General features: G+C 49.2%; 1 protein-coding gene across 1 annotated transcript in view; it reads left to right on the top strand.

Annotated features, from left to right (window-relative positions):
• BRINP1 (BMP/retinoic acid inducible neural specific 1) overlaps positions 1–12,437 on the top strand; it is a 159,981-nt gene that overhangs the window by 125,424 nt on the left and 22,120 nt on the right. The window contains exons 6-7 of the mRNA XM_074362115.1: positions 4,093–4,329; positions 8,622–8,844. Of these exons, the coding sequence (XP_074218216.1) occupies positions 4,093–4,329; positions 8,622–8,844 (460 nt within the window). The remainder of the gene's footprint in view (positions 1–4,092; positions 4,330–8,621; positions 8,845–12,437) is intronic.

Genomic DNA, 12,437 nt, shown 5'->3' with positions numbered 1-12,437 from the left:
ATTCCTGGATTTGAGTCCCGAGTCTGTCACTGTAGTTGTGGCGCTGTGGACATGTCCGCAACGTTTTTACGGACAACTTCCTTTTCAGTTGGGATAAGAAAGAGGACGGTTCTTTCATTCAACAAATGAGGGCCTGAAGCCCCCACGGGGCTTGGCCCCGTCGTACACTGTGGGGGTCTGTCATGGACAGACAAGGCCTCCGCCCTGCCGAAGCCCGCTCTCTCGTGGGGGAGAGGGAAGAAAACAAAGACGAGTGAATAAGATCACGTCCTTCAGAAACTAATTCTACCAAGAGATGAGAAGAGGCACTTGAACTTGGGTAGTCTGTGTACGTCCCAGTGGCAGGACAAGGGAGCCGTGCAGAGATCCGGGAAAGGAATATTCTAGGCGCAGGGAAGGACCAGGATAAAGACTAAGGAAAGAACAAGTTGCCCCAAAGAGGGAACTGAAAAAGGGCAGGATGCCTGGTGTGTTCTAAAAAAAAAGGAAGAGAATGTTAGGAGGTGGGAGGGAGGCGAGGGACTGTGACAGAGGGAGGACATCAGACCTCAGCACCAAAGCCTGTACGTGAGACTCAAAAAGTCGTGTGCAAAGTGTGTGTTGAAGGCAGAGTGGGAGAAGGACTGAGGGAGACGAGGCAAAAATCAGGGAAAGAGACGGCAGACGCCACCACCACATTGGCCATTGCTGTGCACAACGGTGACATGTTCCGTTTTAAAGTATCGTAAGGTTTTGTTTTTTTTTTTAATAAGAAGATTGTTTTAAGTGTAATGAGTTGGGGGAAAATACTCCATTTGTGTAGCATGGGTGAGCCGGTGTGCCAGTGGAACTTTCAACTCTGGCCTTCCTGGGTTTTGTGAAGCAAAATTTATATGCTTGGCACTCGTGGCGGCCTTTCTCGCTCATTCTCCGAGTTTTCCTTTCCTTTCCGTGTGTGTGTGTGTGTGTGTGTGTGTTTGTGTGTGTGTGTGTGTGTCTGGGAACGATGGGGACAGAAGATTCCACCCCAGCCGGCAGCTGTATATCTTTCAAACAGTGCTTCCCCAGGCCAAATCCCCCTCCGAATTATTTACAGCTTACATTGAGGCCGGCAGGACTCAGGCGCCATCCAGGGGATGCTTAGCAATGGGTCTCTTTGTTGGACCCAGGTCATCGGGAGACGATGCGGGCGGTGACTGCTACGTGAACCCCCCACTGCCACAGGAAGGCTTATGTAACGTTCAACAGTAATGACATTTTGCAGAAAAGTGCTTTTTAATTGCGATGTCTTCATTATTCTCTTTCAAATTCGCCCAGGAGATTCCGCCTCAGAGACAGCTTGGCATGTTCTGGGTTTCCATTTTTAAAGAGCAGCCAGTTTTGTGTCTCAGCTGCTCCCGGAAAGCCCCCCACCCTCCACATCACCTGTTTTCAGTTGCATGAGATGGGGTAGGTAAAACTGCCTTTTGTATCCTTGCCAGACGGAGAAACGATTGGACGTCATTTTCTAAAAATGCCCTCCCCAAACTCCTTTTGGGCTGGGACGGAGAAGAGAACATTTTATCCCCTACAAAAGGAAGAAAGAAAATGATGAACCAGCTAGAAAAACAGGACCAAGAGTCAGGTCTATAGAGTTTCTTTAAGCAAGAGAAACGCAACCCCAATCCATAGACTCAGATGCCTATAGGGGATTGGGATCTGCTAAAAATAAATCTTGCTTGGGAAGCGAAAATGGTGATCCAGATAAAATGACTCAAGAATGCCTACTCGGAAAGACCTGTAGGCTTGGTTTAGGACTTTCACTGCTCGATTTGGTTTGCCTCACCCTTTGGTAGTTGCATCGCAGCCCTCTGTGCAGGAGGACTTCCGAGCCGTGACTCAAACTCATCTGGACCCTTTGCTCACTGGGTGGACCGTCGCCCCTGCTGCACGGCTCCGTCTGTTAGAACACCTTCCATGCGTGTTGCCAGAGGACCCTCTTTCCCAAATAGCCCTCCCACCGGCACGAGTCCAGCAGGCATAAAATTCTAACCCCTACAGCTCGTGGAAGCGCCCCAGATATCTGAGCACCGCCTTCTGCGTATCTCCTCCCTCTGCTCACATACTCACAGCCATTGTTCCTTCATTTGTCCTGACGTTTCCGGGGAAACTTCAGAAAACTTGAATCAGTGGGATGGCATCACGATCATCCTCCTCAAAAACAGGAATGAATCACATCGATTGTCTACCTGCCATGTGCCAGGAACTGCTTTAGACACTGCAGGAGCCCTCTCACGTCGTCCTCTCGCCAAGTCTCGGATGTAGGGACTAAAAGTATCTCCGTTTTAGAGAAGAGAATGGGGGGGGCCTTCGAGAGGGTGAATGCCTCTCTTGAGAGGACGCGGGCGGCGAGTGGAGGGGCCTGACCCTAGCCGGGCCCGGCTCTCGGCTCCTGGGCCGTGGGGCCCTGCCGCAGGCCATGCTGGGAGCACGAGCTTCTTTTCCACATGGCCTGTCTGAAAATAGTCTTTTTTAGTGGCGATATGAAGACAGGTTGAAATGATGAGGGTTTCATTTTTTTTTTTTAAATCATTTGAAAGCAAGAGAAAGAAAGATAAAAATCTAGAAACACAACTGCCAAGTAGAGAGTGAGAGAAATGCTGGGTTTATCCACCAGATCCCTGGGGAGCAGGATTAGGGATGTCTTTGAAACATGATTGAGAAAAAAAATTCATCCAAATAACACGGTTCTTGTTTACACTGTGGGGAGGAAAACCGTTCCCCTGATGCACGTTGGTGGCTACGACCGTCAGTGGCTCCCAGTGGGGAGGAGAGAAATGTCCTGGGTGAGAGTGCTGGAGTGAACTGATTTAGCCCAGAGTTGGCCTTTTTGTTTTTCTGGGCACTACAGGCAATAAATCACCTGCTGTGCTGACATTTCACGGGGCCGGAGCAGTGCTCGTGCCCAGATAAGTCCTTCTCCATCACTGGCTCTCAGGATCAGCATTTTGATTAGCCAAGTACAGAGAGAAGATCAGGAGATGTGGTCAAGGGTGCTCAGCCTCCAGCCATGAGCTACTTATTTCCTCTTGGTGGGCTTTGCCTTCTTCGTTTTCCAGCAAAGAAGAGAAAATTAATTTTCTCTGATGCCATTCTCCACTGATGCGTGTGTGTGTGTGAGAGAGAGGGATACATTCGTCCTATGAAATTATATAACTCTACTTATATCATTCTTATCCTCGAAAACTACCAAAGAACGCCTCCCCATTATTCACAGGCTAAAGTCCAAATTCCTTAGCTTATAATAATGACCTTTGCACTCTGGCATCTGCCCTTTTCTAAGCCCTGTTCTCCTTCAGCACTGCACCCCCAGCCATCCAAATTTACTTCATTCACCAGCAACCCGCAGACATGTTAAGTTTTAGTTCTTACTACCCCTCTCTTTAGGATGTTTCCAGTTCTTCTTTTTTATATCACGATCGCTTTTCCACGTTCAGCCAGCCCGAATCTCATCTCCTCTACAAAGCTTTCCCTGCTACCCAGGCAACGTTGTTTGCAGCCTTCTGCCATCCAGTGCCACATATGGCCAGCTCTCCTGTGCGTCTATAAAACTGTGTTATGATGATGTGTGTCCAGGTCCTCCTCTGCTGATTATATTGTAAACTCCCCAAGGACAAAAAGCGTGTGTTTTGTTGTTGTTTTTTTAATCTCTATAGCCCTAGTGCCTAGCTCGGGACGTGTGCTGTGTAAATAGGGTTCATAAATATTAGAAGAAAAGAAAAAGAAAGAAATCAAGGAAGTGAGGAAAAACAAACAATAACCTTGTGCTTCCAATAAGGGTTTTCTCCCCAAATGGAGAAGGTCTATTAACAGGTCTGGCTCTAGCCTCATCCTAACACAGTGGACTCGAGTGTGCAGCTCAGAGATGCCGAGGTCATGACCTGAGATGCTGAAGCAGAAGCAACGTAACTGGAGGCCTCGCAGATTATGATCTCGGCGGACCCGGGAATGGTTTGGTTACAACACACAAGGAGCAAGCTAGCAGCTCCGGAGTCCTCTGCATCACCTCTCGAAACTGCTAATGAAACACCTTTTCTAACCTTTCTCTTCCCCCTTCTTGCGATTCTCAAACAGGTCTTCAGATCATCTTCCCTCAGTATCTGCAAGAGAAGTTTGTCCAGTCGGCCTTGAGCTACATCATGTGCAACGGGGAGGGGGAGTACGTGTGCCAGAACAGCCAGTGCAGGTGTCAGTGTGCCGAGGAGTTCCCGCAGTGCAACTGCCCCATCACCGACATCCAGGTCATGGAGTACACACTGGCCAACATGGCCAAGGCTTGGGCCGAAGCCTATAAGGACCTGGAGAATTCAGGTAGGGGCCCTCGGGGTATTTGCATGCATGGCCCCGCGCCAAGTCTAGACAAGGAGACTAGCTGGGGGGGAGCCTGGACGGGGGTGTATTCAGGGACCCCCAGTGCTTTCACTTTGGAGGGTCTGGAGCCATTTTAGTAGCTGTCAAAGAGTAGGCACTCAATAAATCTCCACCCAATGGAATAATGAATAGCATAATCGAGTTTGCGGTCCTACAATGTATTGCTTCTGCTGTCCCCAGAGGACAGAGAATCAGAGAATCAGGCCACGTAGCACACAGGAAGGCTCTGGAGAGAGGAGGCAGAGGGAGCTGCACTGATTCCTGAGTCTGTGTGCGTGTGTTTCTCTCTCTCTAAGTGAATGAACACACATTTATGCCTAAAAATGTGTGTGATATACGTACACATATGTGTAGATACTGATCCAGAGATCCAAAGAATTCACGGACTTCCATCCCTGGATGTCACTTTCCAGGTAACTTGGTGATTTCTTGTTTTTCACGGTTAAGAAAAATGAATATCAGGGGAGGAGAGGCAGTCGTCACTCAAGGCCATAAAGGAGGTGGGGTGCAAAGCTGGATCTCTGCCTCTCGGAGCTTCTGGTTCATGGGAAGTCTAGGCATTAATCATACAGCTATGCAGATAACTGGGACAGGTTAACCATATGTGTGTAAAGAATGAGGAACAACCCACGTGCAGATCGCACAGAGGTGGAGGTCAGTGCGGCCAGGAGAGTCAGAAGAGGCCGCCTTGAGGAAGAGCAGAAGTCTAGGTATCTCGGGGTGGCACCCACATCCGAGGGTGAGTCCAGGTCGACCAGCAGGAGGCACCTGGGAGCGAGATGCCTGCGATGTGGGTTAGGGCGATGGTACAGGGAGTGAGCATGGGAAATGGGCAGAGATGCTGAGATACTTAGAAGGGAAACTGAGCGGGCTTGACGTTAGGCTGGCTGTGAAAGTGGAAGAGAAGGGTGCTGAGATGAGACCCAAGGCTTCTTTTAGCTATGTTTGTTGGACAGTCTGACGGATGCTGGTACCATTCACCGAGCTAGAGCACCCTGGAAGGTTTGGAAAGAAGACTGTGTAACCAGGTTTGGACATGAAAAGCTTGGGAACACTTGGGATTTCCAAGAAGAGATGCCAAGTAGATATTCAGCATTTAATACGTGCTCGGATATCTGTTAAATAAATGGACGCATGTAGAGAGCATTTCTGTTTGTAACACAACTTTAAATTCCTTTAATCGCCTACAACAACTGCATTAAAGTAAGGAGTGATATTCCTGTGTTACAGAGGAGGGAGGGTGCCAAGACCCTGGTGTCTTCCCCAGGGTTCCACGGTTAATAAGTGACAGGGCTGGTAATGGAGTCCCTGATTCCACATCCAGTGCTCACAGCAGCTTTGGTAACTTATTAATTCTACTTTACCTCCCCGAGGCCTCCGTTCCCTCATCTGATAAATGAGAGGACATGTTTGTGTTTTCAGTATTTGAATTTATTTAAATCTTTAGCCAAGGAACCCTTTGATCAAACAAAATCATACCTTGGAGCCACTGTGTAGCACAGATAAAAGCTGAGTTTTATAGCGCTGTGTTTGAAAAACCACTGGCTTCCATGGACTCTAAGCCCCGAGCCAGCTCTGGAGCTGGAGCACACATTGCATCCGTGACTCTGCTCCCCCAGAGTCCCTGAGTGGAGCTGCGGATGCCTTATGAACCTGGACCTGCCAGTGCATTTAAAGTCCCAGGAATTCCTGAAAGAGGAGAGGTTCAGGATGGAAATGTTATCTGACGATTATTTGGCCTCAAACAAAAGAAGCATTTGATAAAATGCTTCGGCAAAGAGAGTCCACCGCTTGCTAAAAGGTAGAGAGGGAGGTAGTCTGCGTGCACAAGCCGTAGGGACCTCTGGCGTATAATCCTTATTCCCAAGGAAGAGAAACCACTTGGTGTGGGTGGGCAGGTGGGAGAGGAAACACAAAAGCTGAGATGCTGCAGAGTGAGCTGAAGAGGCCACGGCGATGATTTCTGTGCCACAGTGTCTCCCCACAAGAGCACACTTTCCCTCTCGACATCCTGCACTCAGCCATTTAACATGTTTGTACCGATTAAGACCATCCGTCCCCACACGCGTATGTGGCTTGTACGTCTGTATTCTCCTTCTGTTCATCTGTAGCTCGTAACCTTCATGACTCAGCACCAGGTAATCTGGAGGAATCAATGACTGGCCAAAGGTAAAAGCCATTGATTCCTTCATGGCTCGAGCGTTGGTGATCAAACAGGACCTACTTTACACCCATGAGTGGGGGTCTACACCTCCCTGAGGGGGAGGGGACCCTTCTACTTTTGGCCAAGAAAACTAAATCATTTTAACTTTTAAATTAGATGTTCCTATCTGACCCAGATTGAAAGGACTCTTAGCTCCTTCAAGGTCAACAGAGCCGTCTACAAGATGAGCTGCGTTGGGGGAGAGCTGGATTGGCCAAAGCAGCGCAGAGACATTAGGGCCGGTCCCCTGCCTCCAGCTGGCTCACTGAATAAATCCATCAGTGCGGATGGGTGTCATCCTTTCAATCTCTCACTACCATCCCCTGAGCACTTTCTAGATGTTGAAAACTACTTAGGCAGACACTGCCCTATGTCATCCCTCTCAAGATTTGGATTAGATGCTATTAGCCCCATTTGAGAGATGGGGAAACTGAGGCATTAAGAGACTAGCAGTTAGACAGCTGCTCAGAAGTCAAGACTTACTCTGAACTCATGCATGTCTGACTGTCTATAAGGAGATGTCTGAAGTCTAATATGAGTCAGAGACTCCTGGTTCAGCACCTTAATATAAAATATATTAGGATTTTCAAAATAGTTTTTTTTCTCCCAATTCACTGATCGTCTTTATGTCTTGAGAGTAAGTGTGATATGCTAAGTAAGAGCATAGAATTCGGAGCCAGTGTGTAGAGTTCTAATTCCGCCACTTACTGGCTGTGTGACCTTAGCAAGTTAATTAACTTCTCTGTGTCCTGGTTTCTACAGAAGGGGGCGCTAAAAGCACCTGCCTCGTACATTCGCAATAAAATCACTTATATGTGTTAGGTGTTTAAGACTGAGCCTGGTGCTTGTTGAGAGCTATGTAGGCATTTTTTTTTTAAATAAAATGAATGCCTGTGGTACCTGAAATTTCCTTGTAGGTTTTATAACATGAAGTGAAAGTATTAAACTGCAGATAGATAGATAGATCGATATTCCAACTATTTAGCCCTTTTTTCTTGCAAAATAATCTCCCCCTTAATTCTTTAATTTTCCTAATAGTTGAAGGAGGGAGTGGAGGGGAGGTGATACTGGATCGGGAAACAACAGCTCAGGTTTTAGTCCTGCCTCTTGTTTCTCATGGGCTGTTCTACCCCCAGAAAATCATTTTCTCGCTTGAGGCTTCAGTTTCTCCAAATGTAGAACAAGGAAGCCGACCTAGATCATTTCTAAGGCGGTGTCAACTTGGCGCACATGTGGACACACTGAAACTCAGCCTCACAGACTGAGGCAGAAACCTTCACAAACACGAGACTCGAGCGCTTGTCCTCATCTCTTAAGCTGGAGTCTCCCCAAATGTGACGTGACGTGAGCTGGTCCACACCTGCAGCTTCCAATGAGAGTGGGTCACCCCGTGGGGCGCTTGATTCATTTCATTCCTCTGTCAGACTTGCAGATGCCATCAAAGAGGATGTTTCAGTTGCTGCTAATATCCTCTCACACGTGTCCCTCTCACTTGCTACCTTCCTAAACTGCGAAGTGAGAGCAGGTCCGGGGGTTTAGTCACTTAGCAGGCAACAGCATTTGGCTAGAATGTGTTAATGGTGTCTTCATCATATTTATGTTTCCACTTCATTGTGATGACCCCCATTGTACTGAAGGCACATGACGGTGATTTTCTATGTAATCGGATAATCGACTCAAAATAATCAACTCAAATAAAATATTAACTACAGACAGGACAAGTGATATGTGAAGGGCATTCTAAAGGTGGCATTCGAATGGCAGAAGCTTGGAAAGCCCTGTCTTAAGCAAGGAGGCAGGACACGGGTTCACACCTGCAGTGGGAATGGTAAAGAGCCATGGTTGAAAGCATGGTGGCCTCTTCACTGCCTTCCGGGAGCAGAGCAGGCCGGTGCCGTGTCCGTAGGCCCCCAGCAAGCTGGCTCCATCGCCGGCCTCCTTCCTGGTCGGTGGGGCTGAGCCCTGGAGGCAGCCTCAGACGGGGCCAGCCAGGCTCAGCCCTCCTCCCTCGGCCTCTGTCTCTTGCTAGATGAGTTTAAGTCGTTTATGAAGCGTCTGCCCAGCAACCACTTCCTGACCATCGGGAGCATCCATCAGCACTGGGGCAACGACTGGGACCTGCAGAACCGCTACAAGCTCCTGCAGAGCGCCACGGAGGCCCAGAGACAGAAGATCCAGCGCACCGCCCGCAAGCTCTTCGGCCTCAGTGTCCGCTGCCGCCACAATCCCAACCACCAGCTGCCTCGAGAGAGGTAAGTGCCACCCAGCCACCGCCCCTGCAGGCCCAGACCTGGCGCTCGCGGCCATTCGCGTGTCGCAGAGGAACATGCCATGCGGAAGATGCGCTTGGAGCCTTGCGTGGGCCAGACCCGACAGGTTCCTGGATCATCTCTGGCTTCTCCCCTGCTGGCCTCTGGCTGCCCTGGATTTCTCTCTGTTTCCTATAAACACCCTGAACGTTCAGCCTCCGTGGTCTGTCTGAGCCGTCTGGCCGAGGAAAGAAATTAAGAATAGCCCTGACTGCTACGTGACGTCATTCTGGTTGCTTAAAATGTATTATCTAATTTTAAAATTACTTGGCAAAGCAGATTTGTAGCATCCCCATTTTAACGGTTAAGAAACTGGGTTAATTAATCAAATAACTTATTTATTGAGGGCCTTTGATCAGGGAGTAGAGTGAAGCAAAGGATGCAGCGAGCGTGAAAACGTTAAGGAGGCACCTCTGGTCGTGCAAGCGCAGGATCCTCGCTGGAGAGCGAGTGCCCCCTTAAATGCCTCCACGCCTTGTTTCCCTCACCCTAGTCCCAGCCCTGCTCTTGCTGGACCGAGTCTTCTGATCAGTGGTGGAGAACACAGCGGTGAACGGGACAGATGGGGTACGTGCCTTCATAGCTCTTAGGGTTCACCCACTCTCTCAGGGACCCACAGGGAAGGAGCTAGGAGTCTCTCAGACACCATCCTCCCAGGGCACGTGTGAGCTGCACCTGGGGGTTTTCTGTGGGGGTGCCTTCAGGGTTTCCATGAAGGCATCACGAGAGGGCGAGAAGGCAGCTCGGGCCCCTCCTGTTTCTTTCCGCCAGAGCAGCGATGCTTTGATCTGTTTCATAGTCAGAGGTCCCACGTTCAACTTAATTCAACAAAAAGAGGTCCCCTCTTTAAAAGACTGAGGCTAAGTCACCTTCACTTAACAGAGTCTAACATAAAATACAAAACATATATTTTATGTGTGATTGTTACCCCCATTGTACAGATCAGGAAACTGAAGCTCAGAAGGTTAAGGAATTGGTCCAAAACAACCATGTAAGTCAGTAGTTCTTGATGGAGGTGATACTGTCCTTAGGAAACATTTAGGAAGGTCTGAAGACAGTTTGGAATGCCATAACACATGTCAGGGTGCAACTGCAGTCCCCACAACAAGGAATTATCTGGTCCCGAAATTCAGTGGTGCTGAGGCTTGGAAACCCTGATGTAAGAGGAAGAGACAGGATGTCCCCTGACTCTTAATACCATGTTCTTAATCTCCCTGCTCTATGGGCACTCAAAATTTAAAAACCACTGTATTCTTCTAAATAGTCTCCCTTCATCCCAACCACCCCTACCCAAGCACTTATTTTCATTTTTTCTAGACTCAGATTAAATGCCGCCTCTTTCAGGAAGTCTTTCCTGATTGCACCAGCCACTACGGAAGGCCCCTTATTTTCAGTTCCCATTAACCTAAAACCCCCACATTAGTGAGCATATTTTCTCCTATTTTCCCATAATGAAACCTTCCCTCTGTACACTCAGCCATGCTCATCTCTGTTCTCCCCATTCCCACCAACTCGGAGCTCTTGGCTTTGCCTCCAGTTTGCTGGCACTGGCTTACTTGTTGCAACACTGACGAAGCTGGAACTAGAAAAGGGGTGGAGTCACACATGGCTTCCTTGTCATCTGCAGCAGGTGCCCCAACTGCCACCGTGAGTGGGTGTCTCGAGTGGACTCCATTTAGACCCCTTGGGCACCTGTCACGTGACCTGCGTCAGGCACTGCAGGACATTCAGAAATGACCACAGTACCAGTGCCCTGAAAGATGGCCCTTAGAGGAGGGGTGAGGAGGGGTTCTGTGGGCAGTCAGGAAGAACTCCCCTACAGCTTGCCTCCTGCCGTAGCAAAGTACCACAGACGGAGTGGTTTAAAGAACAGAAACCTATTTTCTCACAGTTCTGGTGGCTCGAAGTCTGAGACTGAGGTGTCGGCAGTGGGTTTCTCCTGAGTCCTCTCTCCTTGGCTTGTAGATGGACTTCTTCTCCCTGTGTCTTCACATGGTCTCTCTCTGTGTGTCTGGGTCCTAATCTCTTCTCATGAGGACACTGGTCCTCTTGGGTTCCGACTCATCTCAATGACCTCATTTTAACTTCATTACTTCTTTAAAGATCTTGTCTCCAAATAGAGTCATAATGGAAGGTACTAGGGATGAGAACTTGAACATATGAATTTGGGGGGATGGAATTCGGTCTAGACCACCATAAGGGGAGGGTGGCTTTGGGTCGGATCTTTAAGTGAAGAACCTGTGCATCCCCAGAGCTGACCACACGGGATGCAGCTGTGGGGAGGAGGGTAACACTTAACCATTGCCAGACTTGAAACAAATGTACCTGTCAGTTTCGCTGGTTGTCCCCCCAGAGAATGAAGTGGAAAGTCCAAAAGCCCCAAGACATGGGGAAGACACATTTGTTAAAGGTGAGGAGAGTGTGCGGGGCGCAGAGCACAGAGCACCATCAGGCACGCCGGGTCCAGGGAAGGCTCAGGAGCACTCCAGGTGAGAGAGGAGCTGGACAGACATTAGAAGGGAGGAAGGAGGGACAAAACTGGATAATGGGAAGAACACGGAATAGAATCGGGGGGACTGGACGAGATCACACCTTACCATTAGCAAGTTGCGTGACCTTGAGCAAGTCGCTTCGCTATTCCATCCACACGTGTCCACATCTGCGAGTAAGTTGCTCTCCCTCCACAAGCCATCAGGTGTAAACAGCTAGGAACGTCCGGCCACCACTGGGACCCGCAAAGAAGGAACTGACAGTGTTGCCTTCCCTCCTCCTGAGATGAGAAAAGTTGCTCTAATCACTGCATCTTTCCTCCACTCACCTGGAGAGGAAGCCTCACGTCCCATCTTGGCAAGTGATTCAGTTGTGTCCATTTGATGTGTCTTGGACGCTGGCTCCTGGGAGGGCGGGGTCGCAGAAATGAGGATCTGTGCTGAGTCCTCTGAAGCTTTCCTGGGAGAGCTGAGCCTCCTTGCTGGCAGTGGGCTGCTCCCGGCCCTTTGAACCTGAGGCTTTAATGAGCATTTCTCACACCAGCAGACAGGGCACCTCCCTGCCACAAAGCAGCGTCAGACAGAGGTGCTAATGCTGGGGACCCTGGGCCACTGGAGCTGGGCAAGCTGGAATTTGCAAATGAACCGCTTGCTCTTCTACAGATTTGTTTGTGTCCTGGGCCCCGTGGGAGCTGAGTGCACCAAGCAGATGCCATCACTGGTGTCAGGAAGGATGGCGACGTTGAGGCGGGGTGGGGGAGGAAAGGGCACGGGCTTTAGCAGCACACAAACCGGGTCTCAATCCTGGCTCCATCCCTTACTAACCACGAGGCTCTGCGTAAGTCCCTGCGCCTTGTTTGCAACATGGGATAATACTGGCCTTCAGGCTAAATATGAGGATTAAGATTTAAAAATTCAAAAAGCCTAGCAAAGTGCCTGACTCGGTTAAGAGAGAGAGAGAGAGAGAGAGAGGTGTCACTTCGTACAGGTTTCACCTGCTATTCGAACATAGAGCATTTCTATGAAACCTTTCATAAGCTGAAATGA

The sequence above is a fragment of the Camelus bactrianus genome, chromosome 4 (assembly GCF_048773025.1).
Source record: "Camelus bactrianus isolate YW-2024 breed Bactrian camel chromosome 4, ASM4877302v1, whole genome shotgun sequence".
Lineage (NCBI taxonomy): Eukaryota > Metazoa > Chordata > Mammalia > Artiodactyla > Camelidae > Camelus > Camelus bactrianus.
The sequence above is the reverse complement of the archived record's forward strand: the minus strand, read 5'-3'. Positions and strand labels throughout refer to the sequence as shown.